Source organism: Camellia sinensis, chromosome 11 (genome assembly GCF_055761805.1).
Source record: "Camellia sinensis isolate YWXY chromosome 11, ASM5576180v1, whole genome shotgun sequence".
Lineage (NCBI taxonomy): Eukaryota > Viridiplantae > Streptophyta > Magnoliopsida > Ericales > Theaceae > Camellia > Camellia sinensis.
The window spans coordinates 8,437,383-8,458,655 of record NC_138971.1 but is presented as its reverse complement, the minus strand read 5'-3'; the positions used below and the strand labels follow the sequence as shown (position 1 = coordinate 8,458,655).

The 21,273-nt window shown below is 40.8% G+C and overlaps 1 protein-coding gene across 1 annotated transcript; it reads right to left on the bottom strand.

Annotated features, from left to right (window-relative positions):
• Positions 1-1,467: 1,467 nt before the first annotated feature.
• Positions 1,468-5,104, bottom strand: LOC114316622 (RGG repeats nuclear RNA binding protein A-like). Its single transcript, XM_082896595.1, has 6 exons — positions 5,025-5,104; positions 4,682-4,819; positions 4,272-4,407; positions 2,863-3,021; positions 2,720-2,776; positions 1,468-1,963 (listed from the first exon to the last, which is right to left on the bottom strand). Exons 1-6 carry the CDS (start codon positions 5,102-5,104, stop codon positions 1,811-1,813), a joined length of 723 nt encoding a protein of 240 aa, XP_082752721.1. The 3' UTR covers positions 1,468-1,810.
• Positions 5,105-21,273: the final 16,169 nt, after the last annotated feature.

The window sequence follows — 21,273 nt, the reverse complement described above, 5'->3', positions numbered from 1 at the left end:
ATGTGTATCACAAACCCAGTCCAAGAGGGCGACGCGCGTGGCAATTTTTGTATAATCAATTTGGACCATAGTTTTGGTCCAAGTTCATACTTGAAGGATCCATAACTCATTTCCTTCAGAAAATTTGGATGTCCCAAAGGACTTGTGCACTTACCAAAATCTTAAGCTTTAAATACCCATCAATATTTTCTTCTACAATTAATGTGGGATAAGTAGTTGTACACTATTCTAATACTTCATTCATGAGGCCAACTTTATAAGACAATTTCACATTCAATTCTTAATATTTTTTGTTATTCTTTTTGTAGTGTAAAGATCTTATTATAAAGAATCTAAACTAATTTGATCTCACCTCAACCGATGGTCAAAACTTACTTTAATTTCATATTAAAGTTACCATAAAACCATGTTTTTTCCAACAATTTTAAAGTCAAGAAGCTTCCTTATTTGATTTGTCCCGTTGGTTTGCTACCAACTTGTTTTTCACCATTTATACAGTATCACTTCATTGGTCTAGTGAATGTAGCAAGGCCTAGAGGTAGCTATTGCGGATAGCAATTTGAGAAAATTGGGTTGGAAACTAAACTAGTTAATTAACAAGGTGCACGTCTACGATCATTGCATATATGTGGTGCAAATCTATCAAATCGGACTTTGCATGCATTCAAGACTTAAGTTATTTTTGCAACTTTCGCGACCTAATTTGAACTTATTTTTTTCTTTTTTTTTTTGTGATTCCAAAACATTGATCTTTATTTCTTGGCAAGATTTGATTATGCAATTAATTTGCTGTTTGATTAAACTCGATCGACACTACAAAAAAATTGACTTTTTGCGACGGTAAAATACCGTCACTAATACTCCTAATGCCGTCACAAAAACTTTTTGCGATGGCAAAATGACTTTTTGCGACGGTAAGAGGGGGTCGCAAATGGAGGGGTTGCAAAAGAGTTTTTGCGACGGCACAGTGCCGTCGCTAATGTTTTTGCGACGGTATTTTTGCCTTTTGCGACGGCACTGTACAGTCGCTAATAATGTTTGAAATTTCTTGACTTTTTTGCGACGGCACTATTTTACTGTCGCTAAAAATGTTATTTGAGACGGCAAAAAATACCGTCGCTAATAGTCTTTTTTTGCAACGGCAAAAACACCGTTTTTGCGACGGTGTGGTGCCGTCGCAAAAAGTATTAAAAATATGAAAAAAAAAAATTTTGCGACAGTGTAATGCCGTCGCAAAAAGTATTAAAAAATAATAAAATTTCTATTTTTTGCGACAATTTAGTATCGTTGCAAAAAGTAAAACCTGTAACAAAATCAATAAAAATAATAAAATTTTCTATTTTTTGCGACAGTATAGTGCCGTCACAAAAAAGAAAAAAAAATCCTCCGATAAAATTATTAAAAATGTGAAATTTGTTAGCCAACTACTAACTACTAGGTACTTGCCAAGTATCAAAACTGACAGGGTAAAATGTGAAATTTGTTAGCATAAATGGAAATATCTTGAATGAGAAAAAAATAACAAAGATAAAACCTAAATTGTCTTCCATCTATTGAAAACAAAACTGAGCAACAAAAATTTCAAGTCATAAATTAAATTTTCATGTGTCCCAAACTTTCAAAACATAAAGAAAGACCATAGTAGTATGGGGGGAGGAAGCTACATGGGAACAACACACGAAGAAACACCTAAAATTTACATTTAAGGCATTAAAAATTTTTTTTGGTTTTTTGATACAGAGAACGCCATTATTCTTCTAGTCAAACAAGGACAGTAGAGATTGATGGAAGAGGGCATGGCGTAATAATCTCACTTGGCACCTACTCCACCATAACCTCCTCTCGAATCACCTCCTCCAGCATAACCTCCTCTCGAATCACGTCCACGCCCACCCCTACCACGAGTGCCGGAATTGTAGTACCTATCTCCAGCGGGCTTTAAGAACTCGTTAATGCTGACAAACTGCAACAAGTGAATCAAGAATCAGTTAACCCAAAATTTGAAAACACCACACCTTTTATGTCCACCAAAAGGATAAGTATTTGAGAAATACATGAGTATTGACGACAAATTTCAGGGTAAGGAAGGCAATATGCATGAAATCATAAAATCCTCGGCTATATCCTATATAAAATGTGTTGAAATAGGTGAAAAGTGTAAATAAACGTGTATAGGAATATGTGAAATGTGTATATGATTTTTATTGTTTATTGACATTATTTGGTCCTTAACAAACATCCATCGAATATCGTTAGTAGGACCATTATTTAATTATCTTTCAACAATTCAGGAATTTGGACTGCATTTAGGCAAACTTTGAAAACCCCAAGAAAAAGGCAACAGCAGTTCACTAAATATCTTGCAATGGATGAAAGAAATCTTTCCGCAAGCCATGTCCAGATAACTCGATCAGCCATATAATAATTGGCCAAGTACTATCCAGTTAAGACTCTCAATGTGAGCCCTTGAACTATATACACCAATATATAAAACATCTTTGTTATGTGGAGCAGATACACTAGACGTTTTGAGACTGCCAGTTCACAGTGATCCAAAATTCAAATCAACAACGCAAACTAAAGAAAGACAAAACAATGTGCAGATCAACAGAAAAGAAACAAAAAAAAAAAGTGCCAATAGTAAGTAGGAGTGCAGGGCTCGCAAATTTGACCACGAGGTTTAACTATGTCTCTGAAAAGTTCAGGCAAACCATCGTACCTTTTTGGATTTCTCTTCATTTTCAGCCAATTCTTTTCGCTTATCCTTGTCAGAACCCTATATAAAACATCATATGTAACTCATAATTAATATAGTTGTGAGTTTATGAAAAGAAAAATTCAAGTAGTGTCAACGGATTTCACTAATTTAACAAAGATGTCGTTATTGTCCTTCTTGCTTGAGAGTTGTTGCGTGGATGCCAGTTCTTTGTCAACAGCCACCTTCATTTCCTCAGTTTTAAGGGCCAGCAGTGCCTTCCTCTTCTCTTCCAGCACCTTCTCATACTCTTCAAGTGTCATCTCCTGTATTGTTTTCAGGACAATTACCATAAGAATATTTAGAGATGCATAAAAAATACCATTATCATGCTTAATTACACAAATGAACTGCGTCCTAACTTTTGAATTCCTCAAAGTTTTTTGTTATCATAATAGAGTAATCATTATCAATCAATCCTTCAAATTCCTACACAGACATTTAGGATAGCACTATTGAAAAGGTTCTGCTATAGCCAAGATGATAAGAAACTTAAAAAAATAAAATTTTGATTGATATATTTTAGGAAATGATATTCACACTCCTCCACATGAGAGGAAAGACGATGAAAAATTAGAGGCAAAGACCAAAAGAGTGTGATGTGAGTTAATATCATTTTCCTAAGCATTATTATTACGAGTATCTCAAAAAAAAATTGTTTTTTCTTCATTTTAGTAGGGCTTTTAGAGGCTTAAGTGACAGAATTTTGGTTGCAAGATTATTGTGTTAGGTAGGCTTTGTTTTAGTGGGTAATTGTGTTCCTAGCATTTTATGAAGCCCACATAGCCACTCATTGGCGTAAAACAAAATTAGTTTCACATTAAGTTGAGTATTACAGGAGTAACGCTCTCTCCCCATCCTTTCCTCTTCTCCGTTTTTTTTTGCTACTCCATTCTCTTCTATGATTTACTTCTCTACTCATCTTCTCTATTCTATTCTTTCCATCTCTATTTCTCCTCTTTCCTTTTTGTATCATTTCAATCAAAACATAACAAGAATTAATCAGCATGAGTATATAATATCGTGCCCATCCTTTATTTGAAGAAATACTCAAGAAGTCCAAGTTGCAAGAGTTTGTAAGGTTTAAACATGAAGAATTTGAAGAGCATAATCATGTTATTATACTAGAAAACATGCTATCAATTAGTTAAAAATAAAATAAAATTCTACCAAAAGGGGAAGGAAAAACCAAAAAAGTCAAAACAAAAAAGACCCATATATGGACAATTCTGAAGAAAATAAATTCCAAAATGCTGAATGTAATATATTTTGCATTGTATTTGCTTAGAAAACCAAGTTGTTGGCAGATCAAAAGTGATCTGAAAAGGCATTTTCTTATCAACACGTAACCTCAGTCTAACCTGCCATCAACTTGCTTAATGTCCATTTTTCTTTGTTGAAACTTCAGAACTTAACCATGAGAAGGTGAATTTTGGGATTATCAATATATCAACCATGAGAAGGTGAATTTTGAGATTATCAATATATCTAAAATATAAAAATAGAAGATATTCACCTTCTCCTCGGGTTCTTTTTCTTCAGCAGCCTCATTTGCAGGATTCTCCTTGTTAACATCTGTTGCTTCTTCCTCTCCAGCCGGCTTCTCAAAAGCCACATTTTTTTCACCTTCATTCACAACTTCCTCAGTCACTCTGAATAAAGTAAACATGGTCAGAAGAAATGTTAATTTAGACACCCTTAAAGCATTTTCAAAAATACACAATGCCCCTAATATCAAAAATACAAAATGCCCCTAATATCAAAAAAATCATTCATACTTGTATTTGGTACTGCCCAATTTCATAAAGAAGCCAATAATAAGAAAAGAATCCAAACTGATAGGTTGATTAACAAGAAACCCAAGAAAGAAATAAATTAATCATAGAATAGAAAATTATACATGAAGGTTTTGAGATTAGAATGGACCTCGAGAAGGAAAGTACTGAGATCGGAGAGTAGATTCTCTTAGGGCTTGGTCTTGAAGTTCGATGATGACTTGAGGAATTGCCATAGCTCTCTTCGACATCCAGCGCACTTTGTGCTTCTTTCGTCCACTTTTTTGAACTTTAGCAATTGAAAAATCTGTGATAATCAAAGAACACGTCACGGTAATGAATCAATAAGAATTGAGAGAGAGAGAGAGAGAGAGAGAGAGACCTTGATTGATCTTGGAGTTGTAAAGGAGGTGGAGAGTTCGTTCTTCCCATGGTTCGTCTTGAAGGCCGTCGTGAATGTCTTCACTCAACTCATCCAATTCACTATCACCGACTGATTCCGATTTCCTACTTCTACGCCTAGAACTCCTGCTCTTCCTCTTCCTCCTCGACCGTGAATCATCCGAATCAGCATCTAAAACAAATTGAGACGAAGAGAGAGAGAGAGAGAGACATAAGAAGAGATTAGGGATTTTGAGATTGGGGATTTTGGGTTTGGGTTTGGGGTGTGGGGAAACCCGAGCAGGAATGGAAAGGGGGGGAGATCGGGGATTTTGGGTTTGGGGTGGGGGGAACCCAAGCGGGAATGGAAAAGGAAAGGGGGAGAATGGAAATTTTTTTGAATTTTTTTTTCTAATTTTCATTACAAATGAATATTTAAATAATAAAACGACTTTTTTTTTTCGCAACAGAGGATGTCATTGTTAAAAAAAATTATTTTTTATTAAATAATTTGTTTATAGTTAATGAATTTTTATTTTTATTTTTTCATTTAGTAAGGTTGAAAATTTATTTGTTTCATATTTATTTTAATGAATACAAAATTATTATTATTTTTTTATTTGGTAAAAGTAGGGATAATATTTTCCATTAAAATAAAGTTAATTTTTTGTGGCTAATAAAAAATATTTTTTTGCGACCCTTTTTTTTTTTTTTGTTAAGTGATGGTGAAAGAGATAAGTGGTGAAGTTGTAGTAGTGGCAGAGGAGATAGAATAGCGGTAGTAGAAGAGTGGTAATTGTAGTAGTAGAGAGAAAGAGAGAAGAGCGAGAGATAGACAAACAGACAGAGAGAGAGAAGAGTGATAAGTGAGAGAGAGAGACAAAGAGAAAAAGAGATATAGAGAAAGAGAGACAAGGAGACAGAGAGAGAAACATATAGCAAAATAGAGAGAAACAAGAGATGAGCAAGAGATAGACAAAAAGAGAGAGAAATAGAGCGAAAAGAGATGATCGAAAGAAAGACATAGAAAAAGAGAGAGACGAAGAGAGAATAAAGATAAACGAGAGAGACAGAGAGAGAGAGAGAAGATAAATGAGCGAGAGAGAAGGGAGATAAAGAGATGAGAGAGATAGAGAGAAGAGAGATGAGCGAGAGACAAAGAGAGAAAGAGAAAGAGACAGAGATAAAGACTGACAGACAGAGAAGAGTGATAAGTGAGAGAGAGAAGAGAGGTAATATTTTGTGGTAGAGGAGAGGAAGCGGCAGTAGTGGTGAAGGTGGTGGATAAGAGACGATAGTGGTAGTGGTGATGGCGAAGGAGATTAGTAGTGAAGTTGTGGTAATGGTAGAGTAGATGGAGTGGCAGGGGTGAAAAAGAGGTAATGGTAGTAGTAGTAGTGACAATAGTGGTAGTGGAGTGGTGGCGATGGTAGTTGTAATGGTAGTCGTAGAGGTGAAATGGCGACCGTGGTAGTAGTAGTGGTAGTGAAATGGCGTTTGCAGTAGTGGTGAAAGTGGTAGAGGAGATGAGTGGTAAGAGAAAGAGATGAATGAGAGACACAGAGAGAGAGAGAAAAAAAAAGAGATAGAGAGAAGAGAGATAGACGAGAGACACAAAGAAAAAGAGAGAGACAGACAGACAGACAGAGAAGAGTGATGAGTGAGAGAGAGAAAGAGAAGAGAGACAGAGACACAGAGAGAAAGAGAGAGACGGACAGAAAGAGAAGAGTGATGAGTGAGAGAGAGAGAGAGACAGAAGAGAGAGAGAGACAGAGAAGAAAGACAGAGACACATAGAGAAAGGGAGAGACAAACAGACAGAGAAGAGTGATGAGTAAGAGAGGGAAAGAGAAGAGAGACAGAGACATAAAGATAGAAAGATGAAAAAATGGGTGAAAAGAGAAATGTTCAAAAGAGTAAGGCGACGTCGTTTATAGTGAATCGATAAATCAAGAAGGAGCTCGATAAATAGAGAAGATGTGAGTAAAAGAGTGAGCAATGAGAACATAGTGAGAAAGAAATAGACAAATAGACAAGTAGACAGAGAGAAAGAGAAGAGTGATGAGTGAGAGAGAGACAGGGAGAGAGAGAGAGAGAGAGAGATAGACAGAAAAGGAGATAGAGAGAGAAAGAGAGAGAAAGAGAGAGATAAATGGAGAGATAGAAAAAGAGAGAAAAACAAGAGATGAGCGAGAGATAGACAAAAAGAGAGAGAAATAGAACGAAAATAGATAAGCGAGAGAGAGACACAGAAAAAGATAGAGACAGAGAGAGAAGAGAAATGAGCGAGAGAGATAGAGAGAGATAGAAAGATAAGAGAGAGAGAGAAAAAAGAAATGAGAGAGATAGAGAGAAGATAAATGAACGAGAGAAAGCAGATGTGAGAGATAGAGAGAAGAGAGATAGGCGAGAGACACAGAGAGAAAATGAGAGAGAAAAACAGACAGACAGAGAAAAAAGAGTGAAGAGTGAAAGAAATAAAGAAAAGAGAGAGAGATAGAGACAGAGAGACAGGAAGATGAAAAAATGAATGAAAAGAGAAATGTTATATCAAAAGAGTAAGACGACATTGTTTTTTTTAATTTTTTTTTGCGATAGAAAAAAGTACTAGAATTTATTCAAACCATTTTGTGACTGTATATATATGAAGCTGTCTCAAAACCACAATCACTATACTAGGTTAAAGTTTTCCAAAAACTCTTTTGAGAAAATTATACTTTCATATTTTTCGTGTTATATTGTTTTTACTGAATTTTTTAAATATTTTAAGTATTTTTTTTTTTAATTTTTAGACACACCTAACATAAATACACCTAAAAATAAAAAATAAAAAATTATAAAAAAAAACTTTTAAAAATTCACTAAATACCAAAAATATGATAATTCAATACATTTTTTTTTTGTATTTTTATATATTTATTAATTTTTAAAAATATTTTTCATAATTTTTTTTAGATGCATCTAAGTAAGGTGCATCTAAAAAAAATATTTAAAATTTAAAAAATATTCACTAAAAAAAAAACACGGAAGTCATTTTTTGCGACGACAGAAAATACCGTCTCAAAAAAGAAGAGTATTTGCGACGGCACCATTTGCCGTCTCAAAAATGAGAGCATTTGCGACGGCACAATTTGCCGTCTCAAAAAATGAGAGCATTTGCGACGGTACATCTAAAAAAAATATTTAAAATTTAAAAAATATTCACTAAAAAAAAAACACGGAAGTCATTTTTTGCGACGACAGAAAATACCGTCTCAAAAAAGCAGAGTATTTGCGACGGCACCATTTGCCGTCTCAAAAATGAGAGCATTTGCGACGGCACAATTTGCCGTCTCAAAAAATGAGAGCATTTGCGACGGTATTTTCTGCCGTCGCAAATGCTCTCATTTTTTGAGACGGCAAATTGTGCCGTCACAAATACTCTACTTTTTTGAGACGATAAATGGTGCCGTTGCAAATACTCTTTTTTTTTGAGACGGTATTTTCTGCCATCGTAAAAAGTGACTTTTTGAGACAGCATATGTGTCGTCGTAAATAGTTCCGTCTCAAAAACCCATTTTTCTTATAGTGCGGCTTCCATCATATGTACAAACCACTTCATTGTGTTTTGACACACAATAAACTATTATTCTTGTTTTCGCTTTATGTTTATGTTCATCTTTATATGAGTAATTATGGATGATTTCTACATCATAATTGAGAAAAAATAGGCTATGAATTTTGGAGGGAGACGGCCGATACTTGCTGCATAGAATTACTATGCGCAAAACTACTTTTAAAGATGGTGTATTCTCTTGCAATTGGTAACTTCTGTGTCTTTATATATTTGTTATTTATTTTTATATTCAACTCCTTATATCTAACGATTTCTTATACATAAAATGTAGAGAAATACTAAGGGATTGTAACCCAAGAAGGTCTCCAAGCCAAACACTCTGATATGAGAGAGGACAAGAATTTAAATCGCACTATAAACGAGGTAGGGTTGTAAAACTTCTTTGATTTAAATCTGTACCACATGCAACCTATTATGAAGTCATTTTTTTTTTTGAAAAATTATGTAAATAGCTTCTGTAATTTATATGATATGTCAATTTGATCTTTATAGTTTTAATTTGTTCGATTTTATCCTTTAGTTTAACAGATTATGTCATTTTAGTCTAATAAATAATAGTTGTTAAGTTAATTTAGTGGAAAGTCAAATAATATGTCAATTTGGTCCCTATATTTTTCATAATGTGTCAATTTAATCCCAATTAAAATTGAGAAAATTGAAACTACAGAGATTAAATTGACAAATCATAGTACATGATCTAAATTGACATATTGTTTGACCTTCCGTTAAATTAACTTAACAACCGTTATTTATTAGACTAAAATAATACAATAAATTAAATTAAGGGATAAAATTAAACAAATTAAAACTACAAAAACCAAATGAACATATCGTATAAACTACCGAGATTATTTACATAATTTACCTTTTTTTTTTTCATTGCCTACAACTCCCTTCTCACGTATAAGCTACATGCAACTTCCCTTTTAGCAGCTTATCAATTATTGTCGCTTATGAGCATTTTCAACTTTTCATCAATTTTTTATTATTATCTAATTTAAATATAAATTTAAGTAAAAAATTTAATTTAATATGAATTATTTCAATGCTTTTATTATTATTTCATCAAATTTTTTAAAAATTTATCTTTTATTTGTAATTTATATTTTTGAGAGGGTAATTTTTTAGAAAAATTGGGTCGAGCTGCGAGTTGGGCTTTGAGGCCCAAAACGCGAAGGACTAAGTAAAAAGGGCGTAATGGATACTCCGGCCCAGGAGAGCAGGGTTACTCCGGCCTTGGAGAGACAAAGGTACTCCGGCCCAAGGAGGTGAAATTACTTCGGCTCACAAATGATAAAGTTACTGCGGTTAGATGATTGTAAATATACTTCGGTCTGGGAGCAACTTGAAGTTATACCGACCTTAGAGGTATACCAGTTTGGGAGTTATACCGGTCGAGAGTCGTTGGTTCGGTCCAAACACACCATGGGTTGAACAGATGAGAAACCGATATAAGGAAGAGTAAAGGGAAGGGCTGAACTAAGGTTAGTTCGGCCTACTTTACCTCGGTTAAATGGTAGTTCGGCCATGGAGAAAACCATCCCACTTGGTTTAAGCAGTGGGGGAGGGTGTAAAAGGATAAGCATTATCCTTAGGAGTATGAATCCTAGGAGGACTCTGCAAGTAGAAATACAATTCCTACTAGGATTATGCCACGGGAAACTTATAAAAGCCCACAAACATCACCTTGGAGGAGGTAATTGAACATAATCCTTTATGAGAACTTAGAGCTTTGTCTATTTGTCAAGCTTACTGACTTAGGCATCGGAGAGGTTTCCGGCACACACCCGCCGGCTAGCTCACGTTTGTGTTTTCAGGTGATAAAGCGACGTCGTACGGAGGAGCGTGGACTTGGTCAACAGGATTATACGAGGAGAATTATTTCCTCCCCGTACAATTGGCGCCGTCTGTGGGAACAACAGACAAGAACAAAAACCTCTTGACTAAACTTCTCCTTTTCTCAATCAATGGCACACATTGAAGAACTACCGCAGTCCGCCGTCGACGGGCTAACTCCAGACGGGGGCGCAAGGCGAGAAGGATTACCCTCTGTTCCTCCTATGGCAGATCTGGAGCCCCAACAACATAACTCCAGGAGGAGTGGCAGGGGAAGGCGGAATAACAGCCCTCGTCACTCTCAAAGTCCTGACAGGCAAAAGAGGAGGATTGATCCTCAAGCCCTGGAAGATCGCGTGAAGGAACAAGATGAACTAATTCGGAAGATGGCGGCGGACATGGAAGCATTAAAACGCCAGATGAAGACTAAAGAGGTGGCGACAGGAGAGGGGCGCAAGCACAAGACGCCCCCTCGCCACTCAGAGAATCGTAGTAGGAATACTACACCCTCCCAAGGAGAGAGCAGAAGCCTCAGGTCAGGCGACACCCATTCCTTATCTTCCAGGACTCGTCACTCCAGGTCTGAGAGGACGAGATCCGAAAGATCATACACTGAAGGAAGCACGTATTGGCCTTCACATTCACACCAAACCAGATCTAGACAAACAGAGCTACCCAGGTCATCCGACTTACGAACCGTGCTCGAAGAAAAAGCACGATGCAAGGAGGATGCCAGGGCAAGGGATCTACACCAAGTTTCGGCCTTACAACGGTTGGCTCCTCGGACGCATGGAAGCGTCGAGGTTGGAATGCCAATACCGCGACCGGCCTACGAACCAACGGACAAGGCATTGGCAAGACTACAGACTTCGTCGTTTGTCCCAGCAATCGAAAACGCGCCCCTACCATCAGGCTTCCTTCAGCCGAAATTCACCACATATAAAGGGAAGACGGACCCATATTCACACTTGAGCCACTTTCGCCAAGTCATGGCTGTGTACAGGCGAAACGAGGCCTTAATGTGCATACTCTTCCCGTCAAGTCTTGGCGACCTAGGCTTGACTTGGTTCGAAAAGCTCCCAGAGGGCAGCATAGCCTCCTGGGCCCAATTGGCAGAAGCGTTCGTAACGAGGTTTCGAACAAACACTAAAACGCCGGTGGAGATAGACCAGTTACTCTCCATCGACATGGGTGAAAAAGAAACCCTCAGATCTTACAATAGTCGCTACTGGGAGACATTCAACCAGATTGGAGACTGCCCCACCAATCTAGCCATTGCGCAATATAAAAGAGGCCTTCCAGTAGGGAACAGACTAAGGGATCCGATTACCATGACGCCACCCCTCACCATGGAGGCCCTGATGGAAAGAGTGCATCAGCACATCAAGGTAGAAGAGGATGGCGCACGTGCAAAAGCAAAATCTAGTACAACCACAGTACCAGAAAAGAAGACCTCAGCAAAGGTCAATACAGTAGATCGGCAGAATAAAAACGGGCGTGGCAGACGAGATAACGGAGAAGACCCAGACAAAAGATGGTTGAGAATCCGCACTGCCATAACGACGGTGTTCAAAAAACCAATATATCGGATTCTGAGCAAAATAAAAGATGAGCCTTTTGTCAAGTGGCCAGCCAAACTAGGGGAAGCTCAGAAAAATTACGACGACAGATCACGGTGCACCTTCCACAAAGAAAAGGGGCACCGAACTGAGAATTGCACGCCACTGAGACAGCACTTGGAAGAATTGGTGGCAGCAGGCCACCTGGACAAATACATTGAAGGAGGAACGCAACCAGCCCCCCAAGATCATAATGACCATCCAAATAGAATGCCAATCGATGCACCGCCTCAAGGTATTATCAATGTCATACATGGAGTTTTTGAACCTGAACGCGTATGCGAGCTCAGAGGGTCAATCAAAAAGGCTGAGCACTTTAGGGAAGTGTTAAGTACCCAACCTGCCTCCAAGAAGGGGAGGACGGAGGCAACAAACGTCATGTCCTTTTCGGATAAAGACCTGGATCGAATATACTGTCCTCACAATGATGCTCTGGTTGTCACTCTCCGAGTCAAAGATTTTGACGTCAAGCGGATTCTGATCGACCAGGGTAGTTCATGTGAGATCATGTACTACGACACATTCAAACAACTGAAGCTGCAAGACAAAGACTTGGCGCCTGCAGTTTCTCCCCTGATTGGATTCAACTCCATGCCAGAGTGGCCTGTCGGCAAAATAATCCTTCCAGTCAGAGCAGGGAGTGTAACAAAACAAGTGGAGTTCTGGGTATTGAAGGTCCCCTCCACATACAACATCATCTTGGGCAGAACATGGCTGCATGCCATGCGTTCGGTAGCATCGTCATACCATCAGGTAATGCGGTTTCCCAACGACACCGGCATAATTGAAGAAGTCTATGGCGATCAGATCATGTCAAAACAATGCTTCGCCACAGCAAATGGAAGCCGAGCTGCCAAAGGATACGTTCATTCGGTGGAAGAACCAGAAAGTAATGAACTATTCGCGGACGTCGGCAAAGAGGCTGATCAGAAAGCGGTGGAGGACTTGGTGGAGATCAAAATAGATGAGAAGAACCCGGATAAGTTCTTCTTGCTTGGCTCATCGTTGTCCAGCACTGAGAGATTAGAGGTCTTGGAATTCTTGACCTCTAATATCAAAGTGTTTGCCTGGACACCCTACGACATGCCAGGTATTGACCCAAACTTCATCAGTCACCAACTCAATGTCCACCCATCCGCCAGACCAGTCATCCAACGCACACGCAGATCGGCACTCCACCACGCCGAAATAGTGGCGGAGGAAGTAGGCAACCTGCTGGAGGCAGGAGCAATAAGAGAAGTGTACTACCTAAGATGGATCTCCAACACAGTTGTAGTGCCAAAAAAGAATGGTAAATGGCGTGTTTGCGTCGACTACAAAACAGTCAACAAGGCGTGCCCAAAAGATAGCTTTCCTCTACCAAGGATAGATCAACTGGTGGACCTAACGGCAGGGCATAACCGACTTAGCTTTCTGGATGCATACAGAGGCTACCACCAGATCGCCATGCATGAACCCGACCAAGAGGTCACATCCTTCACAACACCAAGGGGGCTTTATTGCTACAAGGTCATGCCCTTTGGCCTAAAGAACGCAGGGGCGACATTCCAGAGGATGGTCACCAAGATGTTCGAACCATTGTTAGGCAGAACAATGGAGGCTTACATCGACGACATGGTGATCAAAAGCAAGGATGAGAATGACCATCTTAAAGACCTAGACGAGATGTTCCAGATCCTGAAGAAACACAAGTTGCGCCTCAATGCGTCCAAATGCGCATTCGGAGTTGGATCTGGCAAATTCTTGGGCTTCCTAGTGACCAACCGAGGTATAGAAGCAGACCCCTCTCAGATCAAAGCAATCCAGGAGTTGGAGAGACCAAACTCAGTTAAAGAAGTGCAGCATCTCACTGGTATGGCGGCTGCACTCAACCGATTCATAAGCAGGTCATCAGACAGACTACGACCATTCTTTCAAGCTTTAAAGGCCAAGTTTGAGTGAGATGAAGAATGCGACCGAGCTCTGGAAAGCTTGAAGGAGTACATGTCTTCCCCACCACTACTTGTTACTCCCATACCTGGTGAAGAACTCTTTTTGTACCTGGCAGTCTCTCAGCACGCAGTCAGCGCAGTGTTGGTTCGTGCAGAAGGAATACAACACTTGCCCATCTTTTATGTCAGCAAGACATTATTGGGAGCCGAAACAAGGTACTTGCCCTTGGAGAAACTAGCATTAGCATTAATGATGGCATCCAGAAAATTGGCGCACTACTTTCACGCCCACACCATAGTCGTCCTCACAGCCTTTCCACTAAAAGCTCTGTTTGAAAGGGCGAACTTTAGCGGGCGAATTTTGAAGTGGGCAGTAGAGTTGGGACAATACGACATCAAGTTCCAACCCAAGACCGCAATAAAAGCCCAATCTTTGGCAGACTTCGTCGCAGAGTTTACTCCTGGAAGTCATCATATCTGCCCAGTCGACCTAACCGACACAACCGAACTAGGAACGGAAGTTGACGCCGGAATAACGCAACCCCTAGTGGAAGGTAGTCAATCAAGCACCAAGGCAGACCATACTAAGGACAACAAGGAAGAGACAAACAAAGGCTCACCAACAGTTCAAACAGAGGACAAAGGACAGATAGCCAACATGGACCTTGAAGAAAACACCATCCTTGACCCCACGGCATCATCTGATCCTTCCACTTGCTGGAAGTTATTCGTTGGAGAGATGTGGAAACTCTTTGTCGATGGAGCATCCAACCGACATGGTGCAGGGCTTGGCATAGTCCTCATCTCTCCAGACGGCCTGGTTATAGAGCAAGCAATCAACCTTGGCTTCCCAGCATCCAACAATGAAGCGGAGTATGAGGCGCTTCTCGCGGGACTCAAGTCAGCACACTTCATGAAGGCAACCGAACTAATGGTATACAGTGACTCTCTGCTGGTGGTAAACCAAATTTCTGGCGAATACGAAGCAAAGGATGACAGAATGGCCAAGTACCAAGAGTTAGTCAGAACAGAGATCAAGAAGTTTGATGTAGTAAGAATAGAACAAATTGGCAGGGAGGAAAACAGTCGAGCGGACGAGCTAGCAGGCCTTGCCTCAATGGCACATACATCAATCCCTCATCCATTACTCATCGACTTCTTACCAAGACCAAGCATAGAAGACCCCGAAGCAGAAGAAGTATGTTGCACAGAATTAGGCCCTTCTTAGATGGATCCCATCATCCTGTTCCTGAAAGACGGCATCCTACCAGAAAAGAAAAAAGAAGCCAACAAAATAAGGGCAAAGTCGCAGCGATTTTGGCTATCTCCATCTTTGGCATTATACAAGAAGTCATTCTCTGGGCCTTACCTCAAGTGCGTTCATCCCAGCAAAGTAGAAGCATTCTTGTTCGAAATACACGAAGGGGTGTGTGGAAGTCATCAAGGGGGAAGGTCGCTCGCTTACAGGGCTATTTCACAAGGATATTGGTGGCCATATATGCAAGCAGACTCAGAAAAATATGTAAAAAAGTGTGAAAAATGCCAAAAATTTGCGCACCAAATACATCAACCAGCAAGGGAACTCCTACCATTAACTAGCCCATGGCCTTTCGCAATGTGGGGCTTGGACATAGTAGGACCACTTCCAACAGCGCCCGGGGGCAGAAAATTCTTTCTCGCAGCAACAGACTACTTCACAAAGTGGGTGGAAGCAGAAGCATTGGCGTCAATCAAAGAAAAAGACGTGAAAAAGTTTGTTTGGCAGAATATCATCACTCGGTTTGGTATACCAAAAGCACTAATCTCAGACAATGGAACTCAGTTTGACGGCAGAATCTTTAGAAGCTTTTGTGAAGAATACAAGATAGAGTTCTACAATTCTACACCGGCATATCCTCAAGCAAATGGGCAAGCTGAAGCATCAAATAAAGTCGTCTTGGATGGCCTAAAAAAAAGGCTAGAGAAAGCAAAAGGCAAGTGGGCAGATGAACTTCCTTACGTCTTATGGGCTTACCGCACCACGCCTCGGCGATCAACTGGAGAAACACCATTCTCTTTGGCCTATGGAATGGAAGCAGTGATCCCACTAGAAGTCGGCCTCCCCACAATTCGAAGTGAAAATTTTGATCCAGACCTAAATGGAGAAGCCATAGCCTTAGAACTCGACCTTGCAGAAGAAAGAAGAGAAAGAGCACTAGTCCACATCGCCTCATACCAACGAGAGTTAATCAGAAAATACAGCAAAAAGGTACATCCAAGACAATTCAAGATTGGGGATTGGGTACTACGCAAAGTAATGGGAAACACTTTAATCCCAGGAGACGACAAGTTAGGCCCAAATTGGGAAGGTCCTTATAAGGTGGTTGGATTAGCAGGCAAAGGGGCATACCACCTAGAAGACAAGGATGGCAAGGCAATCCCTAGGCCATGGAATACAGCCAATCTTAAGTTATTTTACTTTTAGCTTTTCTTCTTCAAACATATGTAATTTCTTTTTCCTTCAATAAAATGAGCAATTCTTTTTCAGCACAAGTTATTTTTTGTAAAAGTTAGCTTTAGTAAAAATTAGGCGCATTACAAGCATTTTACTCCAAGTTAGCCGGAAAAACTAACTTAGGGGTTGGCTGGAATAAACCAACACCCTTCCTAAGCCCAGGATAAGGATCCAGGCCGCAGGACATTTGGTCGGAATAACCAAATACCATAGGTTAGCTGGAAAAACTAACTTCAATGGTTGGCTGGAATAAACCAACTCTTGTTACTCTTCAGCCGAAGTAAGTGTATGGCTGAAGAGTGGTTGGCTGGAATAAACCAACTCTTGTTACTCTTCAGCCGAAGTAAGGGTATGGCTGAAGAGTGGTTGGCTGGAATAAACCAACACTTGTTACTCTTCAGCCGAAGTAAGGGTATGGCTGAAGAGTGGTTGGCTGGAATAAACCAACTCTTGTTACTCTTCAGCCGAAGTAAGGGTATGGCTGAAGAGTGGTTGGCTGGAATAAACCAACACTTGTTACTCTTCAGCCGAAGTAAGGGTATGGCTGAAGAGTGGCTGGCTGGAATAAACCAACACTTGTTACTCTTCAGCCGAAGTAAGGGTATGGCTGAAGAGTGGCTGGCTGGAATAAACCAACACTTGTTACTCTTCAGCCGAAGTAAGGGTAAGGCTGAAGAGTGGTTGGCTGGAATAAACCAACTCTTGTTACTCTTCAGCCGATGTAAGCGTATGGCTGAAGAGTGGTTGGCTGGAATAAACCAACACTTGTTACTCTTCAGCCGAAGTAAGTGCAAGGCTGAAAGAGTGGTTGGCTGGAATAAACAAACTCTTGTTACTCTTCAGCCTAAGTAAGGGTATGACTGAAACTGGATTGGCTAGATTAAACACTTTGTACTCCTCAGCCGAAGTGATTATATCGGCTAAGGAGTGGTTGGCTAATAAGCATAGTTTAACCAGCCAAAACCGAAATAACACTTGAAGTAAATAGAAGACATTACAAGTACAAGCATACACATCAAAACCGGAGTAAGAGTTGCGTAAAAATTTTCATTCAAAGAAAAGTCATTACAAAGGGGCATAGTTCGGTTACAAAGAAAAAAAAAAAGAAAAGAGGGGTACAAAATCAGGAAAAAAGTTCTTCAATATCAGCATCAAAACCTGCATCACCACCAACTTGAAGACCGGCTTCTGGAGGGAGCTCATTCACAATGGGGAGAGTCACTTCGGCTGGAACCACGGTTTCACTGGGAAGATCAGCAGTTAGGTCTTCAACAGTGGGCACCGACCGAACTGGCTGGTCCACATTATCGACCGGAGTATCTTCAGAAGAGGGGTCATCGGAATCTGAGTCTTCCAGAAACTCTTGCTGCAGGGTATCGGCATACTCCGCAAGGGACTTCGGTATAAAGTAGTCTGGAGGGTTGAAGACCTCGGTCTGTTGGTCATGACCGAGCTGCTCAACAGCCGCCCTCCAGCCACATTTGAAGAACAACTCCTTGGCAGCATCGCATTATTTCACATAGGCTTCCTCCGCCTTCTTGTAGCCCTGCTTGTAACTCTGCTTTTCGGCTCCCTCCGCACTTTTTTTAGTTGGCTTATTTCGGTATCCTTTCTCTTTTCCAGCTTTAGCAGCTCACGCAGATATTTGTCTTTCATTGCAATGGCTGCTTTTTGCCTCTCCGCTTCAGCCGAGCTAACCAGATCGGCAAGTCGACCGTTCTCTGCTAGAAGCTCGGTCATTTTCCTTTCGGCCTCCGCTAGTTCGGCCGCCTTTGCGTCGGCTTCCGCCATTGCTTGCCTTGTGGTTTTTCTTAGTTCTTGGACTTTCTTGTATGTAATATTGTTCTTTTGTAAGGCCTGGCAAAACAAAGATTTCCTGTGAGCCGTAGTAAAAGTTGGAAAAATTTAGGCAGAAAAAACAGACAGAGCTACTTACCAAGATCATGAACTTGGAAGCAGACCGAATTGACTTCATTTCGGTGTTCAGTTGCTTCAAGTGGTGCTCCATGTCCTTGGGGAGGCACACACTTTTGGCCAAGTTAAAGGCCAATTGGTGGTCTTTTTCAGCCACGACCGAGTCAGTAGCTTTGATGTCTCGGTCGTTGAAGGTCAGCGGTGGAGCCCACTTCGGAGATTCAGCTCGGTCAGTTTGCTCCAGTTGGGGGGAAGGTTCAGGACTTCGGGGGATGGATTCAACCTCATCAACAAGTGGCTGTTCGGTCGATGTAGATCGGGCGCGTTTGGAAGGGCGGGATGAAGAAGGCCGTTGAGAAGGGAGGGCCACAACGGCAGGCTGCGCCTCAATCGTCGGTGGTACTTCGGCTCTGGTTGTCGAGGTCAGAAGGGCCCTAACTCTGCTTTTCTTTGCCATCTCTTCTTCAGCAGTTAATGGGACAAGTCGTATTTCTGGTAAGGTTGGGTCCGGTTCTGGTGCTTCCTCAAGAAGGAAATCGGTTACTCTTGCTTTTCGGCAACCGCTATATCGGTAGGTTGGTTCAAAGTTTAGAAGCTTGGCCCAACTTCTTTCTTTAATCCGTAGTGCGGCTCGCAAAATCGCAAGGTTGGGATAGCTATACAGGGAACGGAGGTGGGCGAAATCTGCAAAAAAGAGAAGTGTTAGTTCGGTCAATAGACTAAAAAACCGAAATAAAGTACAAGGAAGAAGACCGAAGTCAAATTACCGGGCTCTCCCTTTTTCCAATTTATAGGTCGGCCAGGAATTTGGGCTTGAAAGTCCTCAAAGTTCCCAAAAACCCAGAAAAAATCATCGTCATTAAGATCTTTGTCCGGTGTATGTTTAACTATCTTCTCTCGGCGGCGGCGAATCCTAAGGTAATAGACCCACCCAGCATCTTTTGAACCGATGGAGTATTGATGGAATATTTCGGCTAGGCCAAGGTTTAATCCGGTTTGATGGTTTAGTGCGGCTATTCCCATAATAATGCGGTATGTATTGGTGGACAGTTGGGTGGGGCATAATCTAGTCTGCCTAAGAAATTCACAGATTAATGGTTGGACAGGAAACCGTAGTCCGGTTTCTATTATGGATTGAAGGGTAAAAGGGACGAAGCCTTCGTTTTCCCAAGGAATAACATCTCTTTTGGCCAACACCAGGTGGACGTCATCAGGAATTTGGTAATCTTTCCTAAATTCGGCCATGCCACCAGGGGTCTCAACTAGATACCTATACTTACCCATCTGATGAATAAATTACTTATAATTTATATCGGTGCAAAAATCGTGCTCAGTAGCTCGGTTGAGCGCACGCAGGAGTGCCTGGGTAACCTAAGTCTGCAAAGTAAAAAACAGAGGGGGTTAAAGCACTGATCAACGGACCGTGCTACAATTTAAAAGCAAGGTATAAAAGCCCTACTTCGGCCTCAAAGAACTGGTTCTTTCATCAAAAGGTTTGGTAGCTCGGTTTGAGCAGTTTGCTCGGTAGACCGGTTTAACGTCTAGGGGCAGCTTTCTGAGTTCGGTCTAGAAAACTAAGAAAGCTGGTTTAGCCCCAAGGCCTAAATCGGTTGCAGTGTGAAGAAAGTTACTTCGGTTGAACCCCTTGGGGCGGCTTTCTGAGTTCGGTTTAGGAACCAAGAAAGCCGGTTTGGCCCCAAAAACTGAGTTCGGTCGACGACCGAGGTTCCTAGTTTGCTATATTCAAAACTCGGTGATCTTATTTCGGCTCAAGTAAGTCAGGCTCTGGTAACCCTTTGAAACTTTTAAGTTCTAGTTCGGTTATTGACTACAGAGATCTACGTATTTGGGGGAAACAGGATCCTAGTTCGGTTGCTATGTGATTTTGGATCTAAGTCTGGTTGTTCTACATAACAGTTCATACACGTACAAGTTCTATGGTTTTCTCATAAAAATACAGAAGCAAACCAGAAATGGACAAAATGTTTGCAAAAAACATACGAAACAAGATATACAGATGCATAAAACAAATGTGAAAGCAAAAAAAAAAAAAAAAAAAAACATGAAGGGAAAGTGGATTTTCTTACCAGGTTAAAGAAGAAGGGACTGAAGTTGAAAATCTGTTGCAGTAAAAGGAAGAACACGAGCAGCAAGAGAGCGGAGAGAGAAGATGAAGGAATAGCAAAAGTGAAGGGACCCTAGCCTCAGGGAGTGTTTTTGTTAGAAAGCCCAAAATTTGGGCGGGACTGTTCAAAATTCACAAAGTACGAAAGACGGCGTGACAGCCGTCCTCAGCCTATCAGAATCTGCCACGTGTCATTGGAAAGGGAAGCGTTACAGTCGCTGTGATTGAAGAGACGTTTTGACCGGACATAGTGAAGCCCGAAGTAAAATTAGCTCGGTTGGAGAGCCCGAGGGTTTTTCGCTCGGCTGGAGAGGCTAAAGGGTTTTTAGCTCGGCTGAAAAGGCTTAATAAACTCTAGCTCGGCCAGTAGACTGGTAATCCCAATCATGTTGCGCAGATGGAATTAAGGGGCAATTGAGAGGGTAATTTTTGGGAAAAATTGGGCCGAGCTGCGAGTTGGGCTTTGAGGCCCAAAACGCGAAGGACTAAGTAAAAAGGGCGTAATGGATACTCCGGCCCAGGAGAGCAGGGTTACTCCGGCCTTGGAGAGACAAAGGTACTCCGGCCCAAGGAGGTGAAATTACTTCGGCTCACAAATGATAAAGTTACTGCGGTTAGAGGATTGTAAATATACTTCGGTCTGGGAGCAACTTGAAGTTATACCGACCTTAGAGGTATACCAGTTTGGGAGTTATACCGGTCGAGAGTCGTTGGTTCGGTCCAAACACACCATAGGTTGAACAGATGAGAAACCGATATAAGGAAGAGTAAAGGGAAGGGCTGAACTAAGGTTAGTTCGGCCTACTTTACCTCGGTCAAATGGTAGTT

What these genes read in the sequence shown, in the direction of transcription:
- LOC114316622 (XM_082896595.1), bottom strand. Translation starts at nt 5,104, where the DNA reads ATGCTGATTCGGATGATTCACGGTCGAGGAGGAAGAGGAAGAGCAGGA. An exon ending in GAAGTAGGAAATCGGAATCA is followed by an intron (nt 4,820 to 5,024) that starts GTCGGTGATAGT and finishes CAATTGCTAAAG; the next exon opens with TTCAAAAAAGTGGACGAAAG. An exon ending in ACGACATCTTTGTTAAATTA is followed by an intron (nt 2,777 to 2,862) that starts GTGAAATCCGTT and finishes TGTTTTATATAG; the next exon opens with GGTTCTGACAAGGATAAGCG.